Source organism: Phyllobates terribilis, unplaced genomic scaffold (assembly GCF_046119375.1).
Source record: "Phyllobates terribilis strain yellow unplaced genomic scaffold, ASM4611937v1 Scaffold_7__3_contigs__length_470593459, whole genome shotgun sequence".
Classification (NCBI taxonomy): domain Eukaryota; kingdom Metazoa; phylum Chordata; class Amphibia; order Anura; family Dendrobatidae; genus Phyllobates; species Phyllobates terribilis.
The window spans coordinates 264848475-264871252 of NW_027362767.1; the positions used below are offsets into that span (position 1 = coordinate 264848475).

The 22778-nt window shown below is 42.2% G+C and overlaps 2 protein-coding genes across 4 annotated transcripts in view; one reads left to right on the forward strand and one right to left on the reverse strand.

Moving 5' to 3' along the window:
- Positions 1-6399: 6399 nt before the first annotated feature.
- Positions 6400-18047, forward strand: LOC141154540 (ficolin-1-B-like). The gene is made up of 8 exons (XM_073640610.1): positions 6400-7695; positions 11660-11764; positions 13254-13316; positions 13515-13541; positions 13702-13829; positions 13928-14057; positions 15131-15265; positions 17695-18047. Exons 1-8 carry the CDS (start codon positions 7617-7619, stop codon positions 17943-17945), a joined length of 918 nt encoding a protein of 305 aa, XP_073496711.1. The 5' UTR covers positions 6400-7616; the 3' UTR covers positions 17946-18047.
- Positions 17549-22778, reverse strand: part of LOC141154539 (dual specificity testis-specific protein kinase 1-like) — a 28709-nt gene continuing 23479 nt past the window's right edge. The window contains exons 5-9 of one of the 3 annotated variants that reach the window (XM_073640608.1): positions 20890-21039; positions 20630-20803; positions 19431-19514; positions 19206-19292; positions 17549-18848 (exon numbers count right to left, since the gene is read on the reverse strand). In XM_073640608.1, coding sequence (XP_073496709.1) covers positions 18747-18848; positions 19206-19292; positions 19431-19514; positions 20630-20803; positions 20890-21039 — 597 coding nt within the window. In that variant the 3' untranslated portion in view covers positions 17549-18746. The remainder of the gene's footprint in view (positions 18849-19205; positions 19293-19430; positions 19515-20629; positions 20804-20889; positions 21040-22778) is intronic. The other 2 variants (XM_073640609.1, XM_073640607.1) reach the window with 2 other exon arrangements.

Below are 22778 nucleotides of genomic sequence, written 5' to 3' on the forward strand. Positions count from 1 at the left end.
TGCGAACAAATAGTGAATATTATCATTCTCCATGAAAGTCACATGATAACCATATACTCAATCCATTACATCACTACTGAAAAAAATGTGTAAAGTGCATATAATATAAGTGCTAAAAAAAAAAAAAAAACTATAAAAAATACAAGGTGATAATAAAGTGCATATATTCAAAAAATAATTACATTAATATAAAGATCCTGACAAATTCAGGAAAAAGTGAAAAAAACAATCCCCCACATACACATGCATGCATACATATAAATACATGGATGCATACATATATATGCAAGATCATCCTCAACCATGTCACTAGACCACCAGCCCACTTAAAGCAATGGGCTGATGGTACAATTACACGTGTACCAAAAATTATGTAATTAACCCATCATATCAGATGGGTATAATCATGTGCATAAAAAATATGTTTCATTAAAATGACTACCAAAATAGAGAATAAAGGTTACTAAAAATGTACTGTGAGGAGCTAGGCAGATAAAAATTCGCCCCACCACTTGTATTATTCACACCAGTCAAAGAAAAAAGTATAACATATATATTTCATATCGTAAGTAGGGTCCCAAAGTCGACTTTCTATATGTGTCGATCTTCAAAGTAGAGCCATATGATAGATGGACGAAGTCAAAGAGTAGTACAAGATACTAAAAATATTAGAACAAAAAGAACTATTAAAAACCTTAAAAAAACTTAACATAAAAGAATGACTTGCGCCCAAGTCATAAAAATGGTGCAAAGCTCAGGACTTCATTTAGACCTTTAGGACTAATAGTGTCTACCTTCCATATCCATCGTGCCTCAATCTGGGCTAATGATTTTCTCAAATTGCCACCTCTGCTATTTCGCAGAACCCGGTCAATTCCCTTAACCTTCAATAATCTGGCGTTACAGTCATGTGTAAGCTTAAAATGTCTGGGGATTGGTTTAAGTATTGTTGTGTCGTTTATCTCCTTAGCTTTCCCAATGTCCAATATGTGCTCTCTTATCCTAATTCTGAGTTTTCTAGACGTCAGACCGATATAAATGAGTCCGCAGGGGCAGGTGGCGTAATACACCACCCCTTCAGTATCACAAGTAATATGTTGTGTGATTTTGAATGTCCTTTTCCCGTCACTGGAGTCAAAACTAAGGGATTTTACCATATTTGGACAAGCAAAGCATTGGCCACATGGGTAAAAACCCCATTTAGGACCCTTTGTACCAAAAGCATTATGTACAGTCGTATCCTTATATTGACTCTTCACAAGCATGTCTTTCAGATTATCAGCTCTTCTGTAGGTGATTGATGGAGTTGCCGGGACATACTTACTCAACACCGGATCACTGGTCAATATAGACCAGTATTTATCCAAGGCCCCCCGCATCTCCCCCCAATGGTCATTATACGAGGAAATGAATCTCACCTGGTCGTTTTCTTTACTTCTATTCTTCGGTTTAAGTAATTCTTCCCTTTTAATTGATCTTGCCCTTTGGAATCCTTTATGGATAACTCTCTTACTGTATCCTCTTTCTTGGAATTTAAAGTATAATTCATCCGCCTGTTGAAAAAAAGTCGTATCATCAGAGCAATTTCTCCTGACTCTGAGAAACTGTCCTACTGGTATGCCATCCTTTGTTGATTTAGGATGTGCAGAGCTTGCATGCAGCAATGCATTTACTGCTGTCTGTTTTTGATACGTCTTGGTCTGTATCAAACCACCATTATCTTTATACAGCGTAAGATCCAGAAATTCAACTGAGTTTTGGCTATATCTGTAGGACAGTTTAATATTTTTATTATTGGTATTCAATCGATTCATAAAAATCTTCAAGTCCTGCTCACATCCCTGCCAAATGACAAGGATGTCGTCTATATACCTTGCCCACAACAACACATTCTCTATCCTCTCAACAGGGTTAAGAAAGAAAATTTCTCTCTCCCACAGCCCCAGGAACAAATTGGCATAAGAGGGCGCAAACGCCGCCCCCATAGCCGTCCCCTGGAGCTGTAGGAATATAGTCTCCTTGAAAAGAAAAAAGTTGTGGGTCAAGGTAAATTCTAGACAAGTCAGGAGAAATTGTCTGAGATTAGATGGATACGGGGACATAGATAAGAAAATGTCCACTGCTTCAATACCATCAGAATGTTTTATAGAGGTATAGAGTGATTCCACATCCATAGTGATGAACCACATATTACCCTCCATTTGAATATTATCAACCTTGTTCAATACATCCATTGTATCCTTTAAATAGGACGGTAGCATTTCCACCAGAGGTTTTAAATGAGAGTCCAAAAATTTACACAAGGGTTCACAAAGGTTACAATTACTAGATATAATTGGACGACCTGGAGGAGTCTTGCTATTTTTATGCACCTTCGGCAGCATATAGAAACACGGAGTTCTTGGAAAGTCCACACATAGAAAGTCATATTGTTCTTTGGTAATAACATTACTAGAACGTGCAGAGTCCAAAATACTAATCAGTTGTTTCTGATAGGCAGTAGAGGGATTGAATGTGAGTCGCTTATAGCACTCACCATTACGTAATTGGCGAAATGCTTCTTTTTCATAAAGGTTGTTAGGCCACACCACTACGTTCCCTCCTTTATCAGCCTGTTTGAAGACCACTCCCTTCAAATTTTTCAGATCTCTCAATGCTTTCCTCTGTACAAACGTAAGATTATCTTTTCTTGGTTTTACTGGAATTTTCTTTAACTCATCAGATACAAGTTTCACAAAAATCTCAATTACTGGATACATATTTAGTGGAGGAAATCTTTGTGATTTAGCTTTAAAGACATTCATCTCCTTACCTATAGGATCCATAGTAGCCGATGTTCCCGATGCAGTATTATAGTAGTTATATTCTTGTACATAGGAGAGTATAGTAGTTATATTCTTGTACATAGGAGCAGTATTATAGTAGGTATATTCTTGTACATAGGGGGCAGTATTATAGTAGTTATATTCTTGTATATAGGGGCAGTATTATAGTAGATATATTCTTGTACATAGGGGCAGTATTGCAGCAGTTATATTCACTAAAAGGCAAACATGGAAATGTTTCAAGACAAAGAAGCGGAATCAGACTGTACAATTTCAATTATGGAGAGTATCAGCAGTTTTTATTGGAATTCATTTTCTCATGTCATTCAGTTTTACAAATTATTGAGTCACAGGTTATAGACTATCACCTCTCAACAATTGCAAAACTGCAACTCCAGCATGACCTGACAATCAGATTGTTAACTTCATGACTGCTATATAGATTAGTTTGCTGTGAGTTCCTCCTGACTGTGACTTCTGGGGAGTTATTATTTATCATGTATATTTATCCTGGGTGTAAGGGATGCCAACAATTTTGCACAAGTATATTCCCTGATTAAATTGGTTTGGTATGTAAAGTGAAAATTAATGGGAGTATACAACAGCTGCAGGCTTATGCTGCGACTCATGTTGGTTCGAGCAGACACAAGTAAAACACTTCACTGTGCCACAATATATGAGCCCAACGATTCGGCAGAAAGCTGAAATCTGCAACAGATTATTGGACCAGACACAGACAGAGCACAGCATAACTTGGTGAACAGACGATTATGAAGAATCTTCAGAGGTTCTTATCTCCTGAATATACTGTATGTAAGAAGCTCAGTATATACAGTGGGTACGGAAAGTATTCAGACCCCTTTAAATTTTTCACTCTTTGTTTCATTGCAGCCATTTGGTAAATTCTAAAAAGTTCATGTTTTTCTCATTAAAGTACACTCTGCACCCCATCTTGACTGAAAAAAACAGATATGTAGAAATGTTTGCAAATTTATTAAAAAAGAAAAACTGAAATATCCCATGGTCATAAGTATTCAGACCCTTTGCTCAGTGTTGAGTAGAAGCACCCTTTGAGCTAGTACAGCCATGAGTCTTCTTGGGAATGATGCAACAAGTTTTTCACACCTGGATTTGGGGATCCTCTGCCATTCTTCCTTGCAGATCCTCTCCAGTTCCGTCAGGTCGGATGGTGAACGTTGGTGGACAGCCATTTTCAGGTCTCTCCAGAGATGCTCAATTGGGTTTAGGTCAGGGCTCTGGCTGGACCAGTCAAGAATGGTCACAGAGTTGTTCTGAAGCCACTCCTTTGTTATTTTAACTGTGTGCTTAGGGTCATTGTCTTGTTGGAAGGTGAACCTTCAGCCAAGTCTGAGGTCCAGAGCACTCTGGAAGAGGTTTTCATCCAGGATATCTCTGTACTTGGCCGCATTCATGGTTCCTTCAATTGCAACCAGTCGTCCTGTCCCTGCAGCTGAAAAACACCCCCATAGCATGATGCTGCCACCACCATGTTTCACTGTTGGGATTGTATTGGGCAGGTGATGAGCAGTGCCTGGTTTTCTCCACACATACCACTTAGAACTTTTTGGTGATAATTCTATCTTCGTCTCATCAGACCAGAGAATCTTATTTCTCATAGTCTGGGAGTCCTTCATGTGTTTCTGAGCAAACTCTATGTGGGCTTTCATATGTTTTGCACTGAGGAGAGGCTTCCGTCTGGCCACTCTGCCATAAAGGCCCGACTGGTGGAGGGCTGCAGTGATAGTTGACTTTGTGGAACTTTCTCCCATCTCCCTACTGCATCTCTGGAGCTCAGCCACAGTGATGTTGGGTTTCTTCATTACCTCTCTCACCAAGGTTCTTCTCCCACGATTGCTCAGTTTGGCTGGACGGCCAGGTCTAGGAAGACTTCTGGTGGTCCCAAACTTCTTCCATTTAAGGATTAAAGAGGCCACTGTACTCTTAGGAACCTTGAGTAATGCAGAAATTCTTTTGTAACCTTGGCCAGATCTGTGCCTTGCCACAATTCTGTCTCTGAGCTCCTAGGGCAGTTCCTTTGAGCTCATGATTCTCATTTGGTCTGACATGCACTGTGAGCTGTGAGTTCTTATATAGACAGGTGTGTGCCTTTCCAAATCAAGTCCTATCAGTTTAATTAAACACAGCTGGACTCCAATGAAGGAGTAGAACCATCTCAAGGGGGATCACAAGGAAATGGACAGCATGTGACTTAAATATGAGTGTCTGAGCAAAGGGTCTGAATATTTATGACCATGTGATATTTCAGTTTTTCTTTTTTAATAAATTTGCAAAAATTTCTACATTTCTGGTTTTTTTTCAGTCAAAATGGGGTGCAGAGTGTACTTTAATGAGAAAAAAAAGAACTTTTTAGAATTTACCAAATGGCTGCAATGAAACAAAGAGTGAAAAATTTAAAGGGGTCTGAATACTTTCCGTACCCACTGTACTCTACATACAAAGGAGAGAAGAAAACTAGATGCAGCTCAGAGCTTAAACATATTGCGGCCAAAGTAAATAATGAAAATTTGGAAACGTTACTGACCAGAGATGATTTGTGGTTATTACAGAGAGGCCACATATTAATAATCAGGAAAAGGACAGGAAAATCAGGCAGGTAAGAAGTAAGTACCATTAAAAGCTACATATTGTAGGATGACCTACTAATCACCATAAGACATGAGAACTCTGCTTAAAGGGATTGTCTTAAGTTTGGAAGTTATCGTCTATGTATGAGCTTCGGGATAACTTCCCGATCACTGGGGGTCTGACCCATCCAAAGCACCGAGGCTTGGCTCCCCTTTGGCACTCCTCTTAAAGAAATTAGCTGCAGTTTTCATGATTGACCACCGCTCCATTCACACTGGGCTCTTAGAGCCCCGGTTGTCGGAATCTGTATTTCTGCAAATGAAACTGTTCAATACAAGGAAGCAAGGAAAGGGATATGCAAGAGCAAATAAGTGCAATGGTGGCGTGATCACACAACTGAGATCAGTGGGTGAGGATATAAAAGACAGCCATGTTGCAGCCATATAGTCATGCAGGTTACCTAACACATATGGTGCACAGATTTCTGCACTAGAGACAACAGAATTTGTAAAAACAAGCTAGTGGATGAATACTAAAATAAGAAAGGAACCTGTGCAGGACTTCAAAGAAAGTGACAGTGCAATCGTTCTTAATGCAATTGATGCAAGACCACACAAGAAGGAAACTAATGTAGCTACAAACAGAGACTCCTAAAGACAGTACAATATGGAAAGCAAAAGAAGAGAAACAATTTCCTTTAGGGGCTAAACAAATGATCAGTGCTACAATCTGTGATCCAGGTGAAGAAAATTTCAGAGGCACCCCTGAAGTGACAAATAACTGGACATTACAATAATGGTGCATCGACAGCAACAACTCACATGTCGAGTGATACAAGTTTTTTCACATAACTTGACTTAAATAACTAAGAAACAATTTATCTTGCTGTAGGAAGTAGAATAAATACAGAAAGTTCTAGACATGGAGTCTTCATGTGCCTCAGTAAGGATGGACAGAATTTAGATATACCAGTAAAAAACGTGTTGCATGTTCCCAGTCCCGAAGGAGGACATGCTGGACTTTTGCTGTACAATTCCAAACTGATGAGTGTGCTATAGCTAATGTCAAAGCAAATATGCATTTCAATGAACAAATGAGACTCTTCACAATGGACACAATGACTGTATCCACATGTGGCATGTTTGGTTCACAGTTATCCAGCAAGCATTAAGGAACTGCAAAAACGGAACCTGACAAAGGATCTGATAGTGTCCAGCAGTCCAAATGCTGTAAGATGTGGATGCTGAATAAATCCAACGTTAAAAGGGCACCACTCCCTAAAGGGAAAACTGATAGTAATCAAATGACTTCTGAACAAATTACTGAATTTAGCACAAGCCCAACATTGCAAATGTGCAGATGAAAGAGAAGAGAACTCTGATGCAGAACTAAGGCATTCAGCAAGAGAAAGGTAAATCACCTGTACGTCTATCTTAAACAGGAAGCATAGTCAATGTCATAGTCAATATATCTGAATCCAAAACTTGGGAAGACATTTCTTAGTGGTCTTAGAAGGAGTGCTGGATATACAACAGCTGCAGGCTTTTGCTGTGGAAGGACTATTTTGAGAAGACAACAGATAGCGCCATTGTAATTGTTGAAGTTTGATAAGACTGTACTGTATGACCTGTCTGGCTTCTTTTGTGCCAGTTCTCTTATTTTATCCTCCATAGTGATGGAGATACTGATTAATGGCCCAAGTAAAGCAGATAAATGTCCCACAAGACGTTATGGCTTCAAAATGCGTAAACCTGTACACCACCAATAAGGAAACAGAAAAACTCCATTTATGGTCTACAGATTGATGCGGTACCAGAGATCGTGCCCATTGCAAGGACCTTTATTACATTTGTCTTTGCATTTTCCCACAATCTCTAAGTTATGATGATTCTGCTGAAAGCTGAAATCAGCAACAAAACTATGAGAACGTTTTCGCTCTCATCATGTTATTAACACATCATTCAGTTCCAGAAACGCCAAAATCACGTCATTTCTTGAATTTAGGCTTTTTTTTTTGCATCGTGTGGCAGAAATTATTTTTTCCAGGTATGAGGAACTGAATATTGAGAAAGAGCGGAAGGTACAAATGTGCTGATGCAGAAACTGCTAAATGCACAAAATTGTTGCTTTATATAAGATGGGAATATTTTCTCCCAGAGCGTTTACTGGTGAAAGGAAGCAGCAATGAAAGGGTGTGTGCTGACCATCGCATGTGTCCTGCTCTGTCTGACAACTGCAAGCTCCGGAGCGGATTCCTGTCCAGGTAATTATTGTCACACTCAGTACATCAGCCCAGTAGTTATATAGTTCATTTCATGCACCGATATTTATCACATTGAGACAGTTTAACGCAATCTGGCCACACATCCCGGCCCGAACACCATTGAGCCCCATAATCCTGATAGTTCAGGTGATTACAACAATCCCAAATATGATTCACTGCATTCAGCACCTGATACTTTGTATGTGGTCAGATGCCCTCTGGTGGTTAGCGATTGTATAACATGCTTCATCTTGTCGACATTCTTCGTTAAAGAATTAATGGCTAAGTTTCACACTTATGTGTAGTGCTCAGCAGGCAGTATCACACAGGATAGGATTAGATACACGGCTCAGCAGGCAGTATCACACAGGATAGGATTAGATACACGGCTCAGCACACAGTATCACACAGGATAGGATTAGATACACGGCTCAGCAGACAGTATCACACAGGATAGAATTAGATACACGGCTCAGCAGACAATATCACACAGGATAAGATTAGATACACAGCTCAGCAGACAGTATCACACATGATAGGATTAGATACACGGCTCAGCAGACAGTATCACATAGGATAGGATTAGATACACAGCTCAGCAGACAGTATCACACAGGATAGGATTAGATACACAGCTCAGCAGACAGTATCACACAGGATAGGATTAGATACACGGCTCAGCAGACAGTATCACACAGGATAGGATTAGATACACAGCTCAGCAGACAGTATCACACAGGATAGGATTAGATACACAGCTCAGCAGACAGTATCACACAGGATAGGATTAGATACACGGCTCAGCAGACAGTATCACACAGGATAGGATTAGATACACGGCTCAGCAGACAGTATCACACAGGATAGGATTAGATACACGGCTCAGCAGACAGTATCACCCAGGATAGGATTAGATACACGGCTCAGCAGACAGTATCACACAGGATAGGATTAGATACACGGCTCAGCAGACAGTATCACACAGGATAGGATTAGATACACGGCTCAGCAGACAGTATCACACAGGATAGGATTAGATACACGGCTCAGCAGACAGTATCACACAGGATAGGATTAGATTCACAGCTCAGCAGACAGTATCACACAGGATAGGATTAGATACACGGCTCAGCAGACAGTATCACACAGGATAGGATTAGATACACAGCTCTGCAGGCGGTATCACACAGGATAGGATTAGATACACGGCTCAGCACACAGTATCACACAGGATAGGATTAGATACACGGCTCAGCAGACAATATCACACAGGATAGGATTAGATACACGGCTCAGCAGACAGTATCACACAGGATAAGATTAGATACACAGCTCAGCAGACAGTATCACACAGGATAGGATTAGATACACTGCTCAGCAGACAATATCACACAGGATAGGATTAGATACACGGCTCAGCAGACAGTATCACACAGGATAAGATTAGATACACAGCTCAGCAGACAGTATCACACAGGATAGGATTAGATACACGGCTCAGCACACAGTATCACACAGGATAGGATTAGATACACGGCTCAGCAGACAGTATCACACAGGATAGGATTAGATACACGGCTCAGCACACAGTATCACACAGGATAGGATTAGATACACGGCTCAGCAGACAGTATCACACAGGATAGGATTAGATACACGGCTCAGCACACAGTATCACACAGGATAGGATTAGATACACGGCTCAGCAGACAGTATCACACAGGATAGGATTAGATACACGGCTCAGCAGACAATATCACACAGGATAAGATTAGATACACAGCTCAGCAGACAGTATCACACATGATAGGATTAGATACACGGCTCAGCAGACAGTATCACATAGGATAGGATTAGATACACAGCTCAGCAGACAGTATCACACAGGATAGGATTAGATACACAGCTCAGCAGACAGTATCACACAGGATAGGATTAGATACACGGCTCAGCAGACAGTATCACACAGGATAGGATTAGATACACAGCTCTGCAGGCGGTATCACACAGGATAGGATTAGATACACGGCTCAGCACACAGTATCACACAGGATAGGATTAGATACACGGCTCAGCAGACAATATCACACAGGATAGGATTAGATACACGGCTCAGCAGACAATATCACACAGGATAGGATTAGATACACGGCTCAGCAGACAGTATCACACAGGATAAGATTAGATACACAGCTCAGCAGACAGTATCACACAGGATAGGATTAGATACACTGCTCAGCAGACAATATCACACAGGATAGGATTAGATACACGGCTCAGCAGACAGTATCACACAGGATAAGATTAGATACACAGCTCAGCAGACAGTATCACACAGGATAGGATTAGATACACAGCTCTGCAGGCGGTATCACACAGGATAGGATTAGATACACGGCTCAGCAGACAGTATCACACAGGATAGGATTAGATACACGGCTCATCAGACAGTATCACACAGGATAGGATTAGATACACGGCTCAGCAGACAGTATCACACAGGATAGGATTAGATACACGGCTCAGCAGACAGTATCACACAGGATAGGATTAGATACACGGCTCAGCAGACAGTATCACACAGGATAGGATTAGATACACGGCTCAGCAGACAGTATCACACAGGATAGGATTAGATACACGGCTCAGCAGACAGTATCACACAGGATAGGATTAGATACACGGCTCAGCAGACAGTATCACACAGGATAGGATTAGATACACTGCTCAGCACACAGTATCACACAGGATAGGATTAGATACACGGCTCAGCAGACAATATCACACAGGATAGGATTAGATACACGGCTCAGCAGACAGTGTCACACAGGATAGGATTAGATACACAGCTCAGCAGACAGTATCACACAGGATAGGATTAGATACACGGCTCAGCAGACAGTATCACACAGGATAGGATTAGATACACGGCTCAGCAGACAGTATCACACAGGATAGGATTAGATACACGGCTCAGCAGACAGTATCACACAGGATAGGATTAGATACACGGCTCAGCAGACAGTATCACACAGGATAGGATTAGATACACAGCTCAGCAGACAGTATCACACAGGATAGGATTAGATACATGGCTCAGCAGACAGTATCACACAGGATAGGATTAGATACACAGCTCTGCAGGCGGTATCACACAGGATAGGATTAGATACACGGCTCAGCACACAGTATCACACAGGATAGGATTAGATACACGGCTCAGCAGACAGTATCACACAGGATAGGATTAGATACACGGCTCAGCAGACAATATCACACAGGATAAGATTAGATACACAGCTCAGCAGACAGTATCACACATGATAGGATTAGATACACGGCTCAGCAGACAGTATCACATAGGATAGGATTAGATGCTCAGCAGACAGTATCACACAGGATAGGATTAGATACACAGCTCAGCAGACAGTATCACACAGGATAGGATTAGATACACAGCTCAGCAGACAGTATCACACAGGATAGGATTAGATACATGGCTCAGCAGACAGTATCACACAGGATAGGATTAGATACACGGCTCAGCAGACAGTATCACACAGGATAGGATTAGATACACGGCTCAGCAGACAGTATCACACAGGATAGGATTAGATACACGGCTCAGCAGACAGTATCACACAGGATAGGATTAGATACACAGCTCAGCAGACAGTATCACACAGGATAGGATTAGATACACAGCTCTGCAGGCGGTATCACACAGGATGGGATTAGATACACAGCTCAGCAGACAGTATCACACAGGATAGGATTAGCTACACGGCTCAGCAGACAGTATCACACAGGATAGGATTAGATACACGGCTCGGTAGACAGTATCACACAGGATAGAATTAGATACACGGCTCAGCAGGCGGTACCACACAGGATGGGATTAGATACACCTGTTCTCCTTGGTGTTCAGAGACAATTTTTATTCTCTTCCACTTTCAATCTACAGATGTAAAGGTGATTGGGGTTGGAGGATCAGACAAGTTGACCATTTTAAGAGGATGTCCAGGAAACCCCGGACCTCCTGGACCCCCAGGACCTGCTGGATCTAGAGGTGTCCGGTTGTATATAACATTTTCATCTTTTAACAAGGAGGTTTTCAGCTAAAAAAAAAAAATGCTGTAAAATGTGTGGTAACAGGTATGCAGATGCAACAGCGCAGAAAATGAGGAGACAGTGGTACTTAAAAGTAACAACTATTTATTTGATTCGCACAATTAAAGGGGTACCTACAGCACAATATCAGGGGATAATGCACACGGTGAAAATGAAGCAGGTTATGTTACAAGCAGAATACAGCAATTCGGATAAGCAAGATTTTAACACAATGCTACTTACATACGGCCGTTCTATTATTACAATTAAACAACTGTTATCGTCAGTGATGTCTTAGTCCTAATACCAGAACCTAAAGGACGACACCGTCACTATAAGGCCAGACACCATCTTCACTCTCTAGACAACAACATGTCACTTAGGCCCTAACATGGGTCGACTATACTACCTGTTTGGCCGCAAGTCCCAGATTGATGAGTCACTTGGCACACCCGCCCCGCAGGCCGCCTTCGTTCCCTGAAGCACGGCCCCAATTCCCACTTTGTACCGTAAGTCTACACTGGAAGTGATGGCTCACACGAACATCCCTCTGCTGCGGCCTTATCATCTCTCGCTCGGCCCTGACCCTGCTTACTCGGCTTGATCTCCCAGCTCAGCCTCTCGCCTCCGGTTCGGGTCACCCGACTCCGGTCTCCCGTTTCCTCATTCGGATCTGGTCTCTTGATTCCTTTTGCTCAGGCCTGGTCACTTGCAATGGCAACTATAAGCCAACTCTGCTGCTTCAAACATCCTTCCTGCTACAGGTCCAGGTGTTGACTCCTCCCCTTCACTGCCCTCCTGGGCCTTTTAGAATTACTAACTGTGTCACAGCTATCACCTGACCTGGTGTCTCCTCCAATCTCTCTCCTCAGGGAACATACACTTCACTCTTCAGTTGCTGCTAATGTAATTCTCTCTTTTCCTATCAGCAGATGTTGTTCACTTGTAGACACTCGGTTAGGCATTTACTATGTGATCTTCTCGCTTGTCCATCTCCTTACATGTGCAAAATGTGCTTAATTTAATCTATTAATTGAAAAGCGCCTGGACCTCAGCTACAAGCCCGGATTCCTGATCGATTTCTGATTTGTGCCCGGCCCAGAGGAACCATTTCCTGTGTCAGCTCATGACAGGGGCTATATGTGAAGGGAGCTGGCTGCACATCTTAATAGCTAAGCCAGAACCCCCCCTTCTCAAGCCCATGCACAGCTTCTGTCACATGTAGACACTGTTCTGTGCTGGACACAAACCTGAAGGACGTATGACAAGGCGAGATCAGACGATATAACCAAAGAATGGCGCCTTCTAGACTCAAACTATCAGTAATGTAATAATTTATTAATATTTAACACATAAACAAACTTTATTTAGCTGGGAACCTCTTAAAACCTTCCAGGATTCAGCAGAAAATCAGATAAAGTCTGACATTCAGTTTCTTCTAATCTTAGGGGAGAGCGGAACACCAGGAATCCCAGGCAAAATGGGGCCACAAGGGGTTAAAGGAGATAAAGGTACAAAAATCACTATTTTATATTCCTCAGAGAGAGAAACAGGCAGCACCTTGTATATAATGATGTGGAGAAAGCTGGTATAATCTGGGCATGTCCTGTATATAATTGTATATTCACAGCTGGTATAACCTGGGCATCTCCTGTATATAATTGTGTGTAGAGTGTATTTCACAGTAAGTGTCGCTGTTTTCTCTGTAGGAGATGCAGGAGTTTGTCCTTCGCAAGGTAAGTTGTAAGATTTATATATATATATTTTTTTTTATTTATCATCAATGATTTGCCTTTTAGAATTAAATGGAATTTCAGGATTTTTATTGATTATTCTAAAGATAATTCATTTCATTTTTGGTTTGACATTCACTGTGATCCATTGATCTTTCTTCAGCCGCCCAGAACTGCAAGGATCTGTTGGATCAGGGTCAGTCTCTCACTGGATGGTACACGGTCTATCCAGCAGGTGGCGCTCCTCTCACTGTACTGTGTGACATGGAAAGTGATGGAGGCGGCTGGACAGTGAGTCTTCCCCTACAGTAATATTATTAGTCTGTACCTGGGAAAGCTGTGTGACATATTGTACGCACTTGTACTGATTGATGTTTTTCTTCTCGTAGGTGTTCCAGAGGCGCATGGACGGTTCTGTGGATTTTTTTAGGGGCTGGAATGATTATAAGAAGGGATTTGGCCATCAGAGCAGTGAATTCTGGCTGGGAAACGACAACATCCATCGCCTGACTTATTCCGGTAATGACAGAGTTCCGCGTCTTCTCCGGCTGGATCTTTGGAGCGGTGAAATAAGCGAAACCTTCAGAGACAAAAGCTCCGTGTCGGGCAGCAGCTGCAAATGAAATATCAAGGTGTATCCCAACGTAATGTTACCCATCTGTGGTTCCTTATTAAATCCAAATCCAGAATTTGGGAGTCAGTTTTGGGCTCCACGTTGTATAAAGGCAACCGAAGGACTGGAGAAGGTTAAAAAATGGGTGATTAGTCATAACCACCCAACAGTCCTGGATCAGGAGGGACAGTCCGAATTTGGGGACCTTTCCCACTGTCCCACGCAATCAGAGTATGTTCTGACTTTAACTATATATTTTTGGGGAAATAAATACAGTTAAACACACTTATACAGATCCCAATGGAGGACTTTTAGGTCAGGGGACAGTGTCAGGTCACATAATTGGGCAGCGGAAAGCTGCGGAGAAGCAGGAATGAAGGTAAGTGGGACCACTTTGGGGGCATCATACTGTGTGTGGAGGAATGCACTTTGGGGGCATCATACTGTGTGTGGAGGAATGTACTTTGGGGGCATCATACTGTGTGTGGAGGAATGTACTTTGGGGGCATCATACTGTGTGTTTGCGTGAGTCATCAAACTATCTGTTGGGGCAGTGTAGTAACATCACACTGGCAGAGTGTACTTTGGGGGCATTATACTGTTCAGACAGCACTGTTGGGCATCATACTCAGAGGGAGCTGTGAATGCATTAAACAGTGTGTGGAGGCATTGGGGGAATCATACCATGTGGGCACATTACACAGGGGGAGAGGGGAATTAGTAAGACGCCTCCTCATCCCTCCACACACAGTGACATACATCCTCAGACAGAATAATGACCCTAAAGTACCCCCTCACAAACCATGATGTTCCCACACAGGATGATGCCACCACAGAACGCCAAACTGGTGTTTTATTGACAACATGTTTTTTACTTTTACTTTTTTTTTTAAGCTCTGTTTATTTTTTATTTGCTTTATAGTGTTCTTTTGGATCTGCAGACCCCTTCTCATTCCTCATCACCCTCTTGTGCTTGCAGGGAAGTTTCATCTCCGGGTCGACTTCACAGACTTTTCCAATGATCGCACTTTCGCCTTGTACCGTGATTTCGGCATATCTGCTGAGGAGCAAAACTACACCCTGAGTGCTGTCCAGTTCCTGGAGGGATCAGCAGGTTTGTGTCCACACATCTACCCCCCACCTCCCATAACTAATAAGGGCTGCCCACACCCAGCTTTAATAGGGCCCAATATGGGCCCAGGGAATAGATCACTACACAGATCGGCCATATTCCCTGCTACCATTTTGGCGCATAAATTGCCAGTTTGGCCATTAGGACACTAGGAAAGCTGCGGAGCCGTAATGGTTGCAGGGTCTCTAACCCATGACGCTTCAGCAGTAACTGATGAACCACAGGTTGGAGATCATTGCATTACGGAAACATAGCTCCCAAGTTTAAATAATAATAAGGAAGGGCACAGCAAATTTTACTTTAAACCAGTAGCATAACCTCGCCCAGTCCGTTATGAGCCTACACAAAAAGTCCATTAATGTACTATTAACATTAATAGAAACTAACTGCCTATGTTTCGCAACTCAAAAGGTCCTGCTAGGAACTTCAGTCTTTCCATAAACTGAACGGTGGAGGAAGGACCTATTGGCTGCTGTTGCACCGTTACATTCAGCTGTATAAAGAGAATAAATCTGTATCTTGAGAACGGACATGCAGCTTCAAGTAGGACATACCCCCGACCTTCCAGGACAGCTTCACAAATTCATGGTAGGGAGGTATGCGAAAGCAACACCAGATTTTCCAATAAGACTTTGATAAGCGTTGTGATCAACAGTCACCACTGTGAGGGGGGGGGGCGCTGCACACACATTTGCGGGTTCTTCTCGCAAAATTAGAATATCATCAAAAAGTTAATTTATTTCAGTTCTTCAATGCAAAAAGTGAAACTCATTATATAGAGTCATTACACACAGAGTGATCTATTTCAAGTGTTGATTTCTGTTAATGTTGATGATTATGGCTTACAGCCAATGAAAACACAAAAGTCATTATCTCAGTAAATTAGAATACTTTATAACAACAGCTAGAAAAATGTTTTTAAAATCCGAAATGTTGGCCTACTGAAATGTATGTTCAGTAAATGCCCTCAATACTTGGTCGGGGCTCCTTTTGCATCAATTACTGCATCAATGTGGCAATGTGGCATGGAGGCTATCAGCCTGTGGCCCTGCTGAGGTGTTATGGAAGCCCAGGTTGCTTTGATAGCAGCCTTCAGCTCGTCTGCATTGTTGGGTCTGGGGTCTCTCATCTTCCTCTTGACAATACCCCATAGATTCTCTATAATAGATTCTCTATGGGGTTAAGGTCAGGCGAGTTTGCTGCCAATCAAGCACAGTGATCCTGTTGTGTGTAAACCAGGTATTGGTACTTTTGGCAGTGTGGACAGGGGCCAAGTCCTGCTGGAGAATGACATTTCCATCTCCAAAAAGCTTGTCGGCAGAGGGAAGCATGAAGTGCTGTAAAATGTCCTGGTAGACGGCTGCGCTGACTTTGGTCTTGATAAAACACAGTGGACCTACACCAGCAGATGACATGGCTCCCCAAACCATCACTGATTGTGGAAACTTCACACTAGACCTCCAGCAGCTTGGATTGTGGCCTCTCCACTCTTCCTCCAGACTCTGGGACCTTGATTTCCAAATGAAATGCAAAATTTACTTTCATCTGAAAACAACACCTTGGACCACTGAGGAACAGTCCAGGTCTTTTCTCCTTGGCCCAGGTAAGACGCTTCTGGCGTTGTCTATTGGTCATGAGTGGCTTGACACAAGGAATGTGACACTTGTAGCCCATGTCCTGGCTACGTCTGTGTGTGGTGACTCTTGAAGCAATGACTCCAGCAGCAGTCCACTCCTTGTGAATCTTCCCCAAATTTTTGATTAGCCTTTTCTTAATCCTTTCAAGGCTGCGGTTATCCCGGTTGCTTGTGCACCTTTTTCTACCACACTTTTTTCTTCCACTCAACTTTCCATTAATATGCTTGGATACAGCACCCTGTAAACAGCCAGCTTCTTTAGCAATGACCTTCTGTGGCTTACCCTCCTTGTGGAGTGTGTCAATGACTGCCTTCTGGACATCTGTCAAGTCAGCAGTCTTCCCCATGATTGTGGAGCCTACTGAAACAAACTAAGGGACCTTTTTAAACGCATCTGAAACCTTTGCAGGTGTTTTTTAAGTATTCTAATTTACTGAGATGACTTTTGTGTTTTCATTGGCTGTAAGCCATAATCATTAACAGAAATAAACACTTGAAATAGATCCCTCTGTCTGTAATGACTCTATATAATATATGAGTTTCACTTTTTGTATTGAAGAACTGAAAAAAATTAACTTTTTGATTATATTCTAATTTAGCGAGAAGCACTTGTATATGGTTCCCTCTCACCATTGCAGACTACAGGAAAGTTGGGTGACGGACATCACTGCTATCTAGCAGCCAAAACAGACCACCAGGGTGGCTGAAAGTGAAAGTTATAGTTTTTCTGCTTTTGGGTCTCCGTGTGATAAGAGCATCTTTTTCTCTCGTTCAGGGGACTCTCTAACCCAACATAGAAATAACAAATTTTCCACAAAAGACCGTGACAATGATAACGCGAAACATAACTGCGCCCAGACGTACCGCGGAGGCTGGTGGTATAACGCCTGTCATGACTCCAACCTCAACGGTCTGTATCTGAGGGGAAACCACAGCAGCTACGCCAACGGGGTGAACTGGCTAAAAGGAAGAGGCTACCATTACTCCTACCAGGTGACGGAAATGAAAATCCGACCTCAGCCCTGATACCGCCACTCACAGGAAAGCTTAAAGAAAGTTACAGATTATTTTTTATTATACAAAGGATTTGTTTTTACTGATTAAAATTTATTTTTGCAAACTTTCTCACATTCTTGTGTAATGGCTGTAGTTCTGCCTCGGCACATAGCGGGAATAGTGTCTGCAGCTCTTATGCAGAGTTATGTGCACCTCTGAATGCAAACTACAAACCAACACTAATAGTCTGGCCATGTGTTTCTTACCAGTGAATGGGAACATTCCCGCTTGCACATAGAGGCTGGAGATTTGAGCTTCCAGCTTGGGGAACAAAAATTATACTAAAGTAACAACTTTTCAGTGTTCGGGAGGGTCACAGAGCAGCAGAAGAGGGGCTTCCTGACTAGGCTGACAAGCCTCCCACTGTCATTTCTGGCACCACCTAGTGGTAGATATAAATGATTACACCTGCTGCAGTAAGACCCTCACACTGATCTCCATTTCTAGATTTAATGCGTCGCACTCTATGACCGAACATTAGAAAGCACAAATCTGGGTAATAAGTAAGAATTGCCCCATCCCTCCAAGTCACATTCACAAATTATACAGGTTATAATAAGACACATTTTATTATATATAGTGAAATCTCAACCTCCTGCCCAGTCCTGGAGACGAATAAGAGTCCAATGACCACCATCATTAGCCACGTGACCGCATGTCCGGGAATTGCCAGCAAAGTACAAAACAGTTCAATAAATAGGTCTGTATCTGCATTATATATAACGACCTGTGGTCCGACTGTACATTATTTACAGCGCCCACGTAAGGGCCTCAGAAGGAGTCCGGCAGCTCCGCCGTGGAGTCCAGGGTTTCTGCCACGTCCTCCAGTTCATCCAGAATCTCGCAGAATGACGGTCGCTTAAATGCTTCCAGCTGGAAAAGGAAAAAAAGGGGATAATCCTACAAAATGACAGTGTATCCAGTCTCCACGTTGTAACCAGCCCTTCACCTGTGGCCGTAGGACATGATCAGGACAGCTCGGCTGCCTTCTGATGTTAAGTGTTTCTATTCACCAACAGCAAGCAGAGCTCTTCAAAAAAACACCAAAAACTCACTTACTCCATCGCAATAAGCTACATACTGTTCTGATAAATCTTCCCCATGGGATCAGTCAGTTACTGGGATCCCTCTACGGTACAGGAATCGCCCATCAGGGGATTATATGAGACCTATATGGCGATTGCAAAAGTCTCTCATATACCAGACACAGAAAGATGGGATGACACCTACCCGACAGCAGCTCGCAGCCACATCCAGCACCGGAGGAGGACAATCCCGCACCAGAGCTTGAAACGCGACCACATCCAAACCAAAGTCCTAAAAATGGAGGAACAGTAAGAGGTGACCGTTATAATGAAGCTTGGCAACTACACCTGATGAGGGGCGCGGTGCTGTGGGGGTAGTCGTAATAATCTCCCCCCATCTCAGTTTCCAGGGACAGAATATAATACACACCTGTGTCCTGGGCAGAATTTCAGGGTCGGCGGGAATCCGACCGAGTATTTCACAGAGGACAATTCCAAATGAGAAGACATCAACCTGAAAATAAGAAAAGTAAAAAGTGGTATTATAGCAGTTATATTCTTGCACATAGGGGGCAGTATTATAGTAGTTATATTCTTGTACATAGGGGGCAGTATTATAGTAGTTATATTCTTGTACATAGGAGGCAGTATTATAGTAGTTATATTCTTGTACATAGGAGGCAGTATTATAGTAGTTATATTCTTGTACATAGGATCAGTATTATAGTAGTTATATTCTTGTACATAGGGGCAGTATTATAGTAGTTATATTCTTGTACATAGGATCAGTATTATAGTAGTTATATTCTTGTACATAGGATCAGTATTATAGTAGTTATATTCTTGTACATAGGAGGCAGTATTATAGTAGTTATATTCTTGTATATAGGAGCAGTATTATAGTAGTTATATTCTTGTACATAGGGGCAGTATTATAATAGTTATATTCTTGTACATAGGGGCAGTATTATAGTAGATATATTCTTTTACATAGGGGGCAGTATTATAGTAGTTATATTCTTGTACATAGGATCAGTATTATAGTAGTTATATTCTTGTACATAGGAGGCAGTATTATAGTAGTTATATTCTTGTATATAGGAGCAGTATTATAGTAGTTATATTCTTGTACATAGGGGGCAGTATTATAGTAATTATATTCTTGTACATAGGGAGCAGTATTATAGTAGTTATATTCTTGTACACAGGGGCAGTATTATAATAGTTATACTCTTGTACATAGGGGCAGTATTATAGTAGATATATTCTTTTACATAGGGGGCAGTATTATAGTAGTTATATTCTTGTACATAGGGGCAGTATTATAGTAGTTATATTCTTGTATATAGGGGGCAGTATTATAGTAGTTATATTCTTTTACATAGGGGGCAGTATTATAGTAGTTATATTCTTGTACATGGGGGCAGTATTATAGTAGTTATATTATTGTACATAGGGGGCAGTATTATAGTAGTTATATTTTTGTATATTGGGGGCAATATTATATTACTGCAATTACCCTGTAGCCAGTTTGTATGTTTTATGCAGATATCAGCACATGACTCTGAATAGGGGGAGAATAGTAACCTTCCTGATCGTCAGCAATTATTTCATATTTTAGTAACATACCTTGCGGTCGTACGGTTCGCCACGTAACATTTCAGGTGCCATCCAGAAGGCAGATCCTACAAGGGACAACTTCCTTTCTCCATTCTTCAGTGGCAGCTCTACCACTTCCCGGGCTAGCCCGAAATCCGTCACAACTGCCTCTCTGCCCCGTGGGGTCACTCTTATAAGACAGTTCTGTAATACACATGTGAAGCAGGTCCTGTGACTGACAGTGCAGATTAGGAGGATGGCGCCCTGTACGTTTATACATCCATCATTACCTTGGAGTTTAGGTCACGATGATAAATATTTTTCGAGTGCAGATAGATCATTCCCCGACTGATGTCACACGACAGGTGGACCTTCTCTTTCCAGTTCAGGACGATTTCTTTACAGGCCAGTAGCTCCTCCAAGCAGCCTCCGTTCACGTACTGGGGGGAGTGGAGAGACCGATATAACTTATATCACACAGTTGCTCATAGCCCACAATCAAATTTCAGCTTATATATTAGATGGGGCAGAGAAAAGAGCAAAATCATTAAAAGCCTGCTGTGATTGGCTGGAAGTTCAGCTGTACTAAAGCCCCTTCTACTCACAACCAGAGCGGCATTCACAGTTCTGCTGCCTTCCAGATGGGATCTACACTGATTCCAATGATGCGTTGCATATTGGGAGATGTCGTTTTGCATGTATGAGGCTATATACATCTCCCACAATGCAATGCACAAGGGGCCCTATAAAGAACCAGGAGTAGATCGTACTCAGTACTCACGCTGAACCAGGAGGTGGCAGCAGTGAGATATGATCTGCATAAACAGTAGAACTACAGGTGCTTCTCACTAAATAAGAATATCATCAAAAAAGTTAATTTATTTCAGTTCTTAAATACAAGAAGTGAAACTCATATATTATATAGAGTCATTACAGAGTGATCTATTTCAAGTGTTTATTTCTGTTAATGTTGATGATTATGGCTTACAGCCAATGAAAACAGAAAAGTCATTATCTCAGTTAATTAGAATAATTAACAAAAAACACCTGTAAAGGCTTCCGATGTGTTTAAAAAGGTCCCTTAGTCTGTTTCAGTAGGCTCCACAATCATGGGGAAGACTGCTGACTTGACAGATGTCCAGAAGGCAGTCATTGACACACTCCACAAGGAGGGTAAGCCACAAAAGGTCATTGCTAAAGAAGCTGGCTGTTCAGAGTGCGGTATCCAAGCATATTAATTGAAAGTTGAGTGGAAGGAAAAAATGTGGTAGAAAAAGGTGCACAAGCAACCGGGATAACCGCAGCCTTGAAAGGATTGTTAAGAAAAGGCCATTCAAAAATTTGGTGAGATTCACAAGGAGTGGACTGCTGCTGGAGTCATTGCTTCAAGAGCCACCACACACAGACGTATCCAGGACATGGGCTACAAGTGTCACATTCCTTGTGTCAAGCCACTCATGACCAATAGACAACGCCAGAAGCGTCTTACCTGGGCCAAGGAGAAAAGACCTGGACTGTTGCTCAGTGGTCCAAGGTTTTGTTTTCAGATGAAAGTAAATTTTGCATTTCATTTGGAAATCAAGGTCCCAGAGTCTGGAGGAAGAGTGGAGAGGCCACAATCCAAGCTGCTGGAGGTCTAGTGTGAAGTTTCCACAATCAGTGATGGTTTGGGGAGCCATGTCATCTGCTGGTGTAGGTCCACTGTGTTTCATCAAGACCAAAGTCAGCGCAGCCGTCTACCGGGACATTTTAGAGCACTTCATGCTTCCCCCTGCCCACAAGCTTTTTGGAGATGGAAATGTCATTCTCCAGCAGGACTTGGCCCCTGTCCACACTGCCAAAAGTACCAATACCTGGTTTACACACAACAGGATCACTGTGCTTGATTGGCAGCAAACTCGCCTGACCTTAACCCCATAGAGAATCTATTATAGAGAATCTATGGGGTATTGTCAAGAGGACGATGAGAGACCCCAGACCCAAGAATGCAGACGAGCTGAAGGCTGCTATCAAAGCAACCTGGGCTTCCATAACACCTCAGCAGTGCCACCGGCTGATCGCCTCCATGCCACATTGCCGCATTGATGCAGTAATTGATGCAAAAGGAGCCCGACCAAGTATTGAGGGCATTTACTGAACATACATTTCAGATTTTAAAAACATTTTTCAAGCTGTTGTT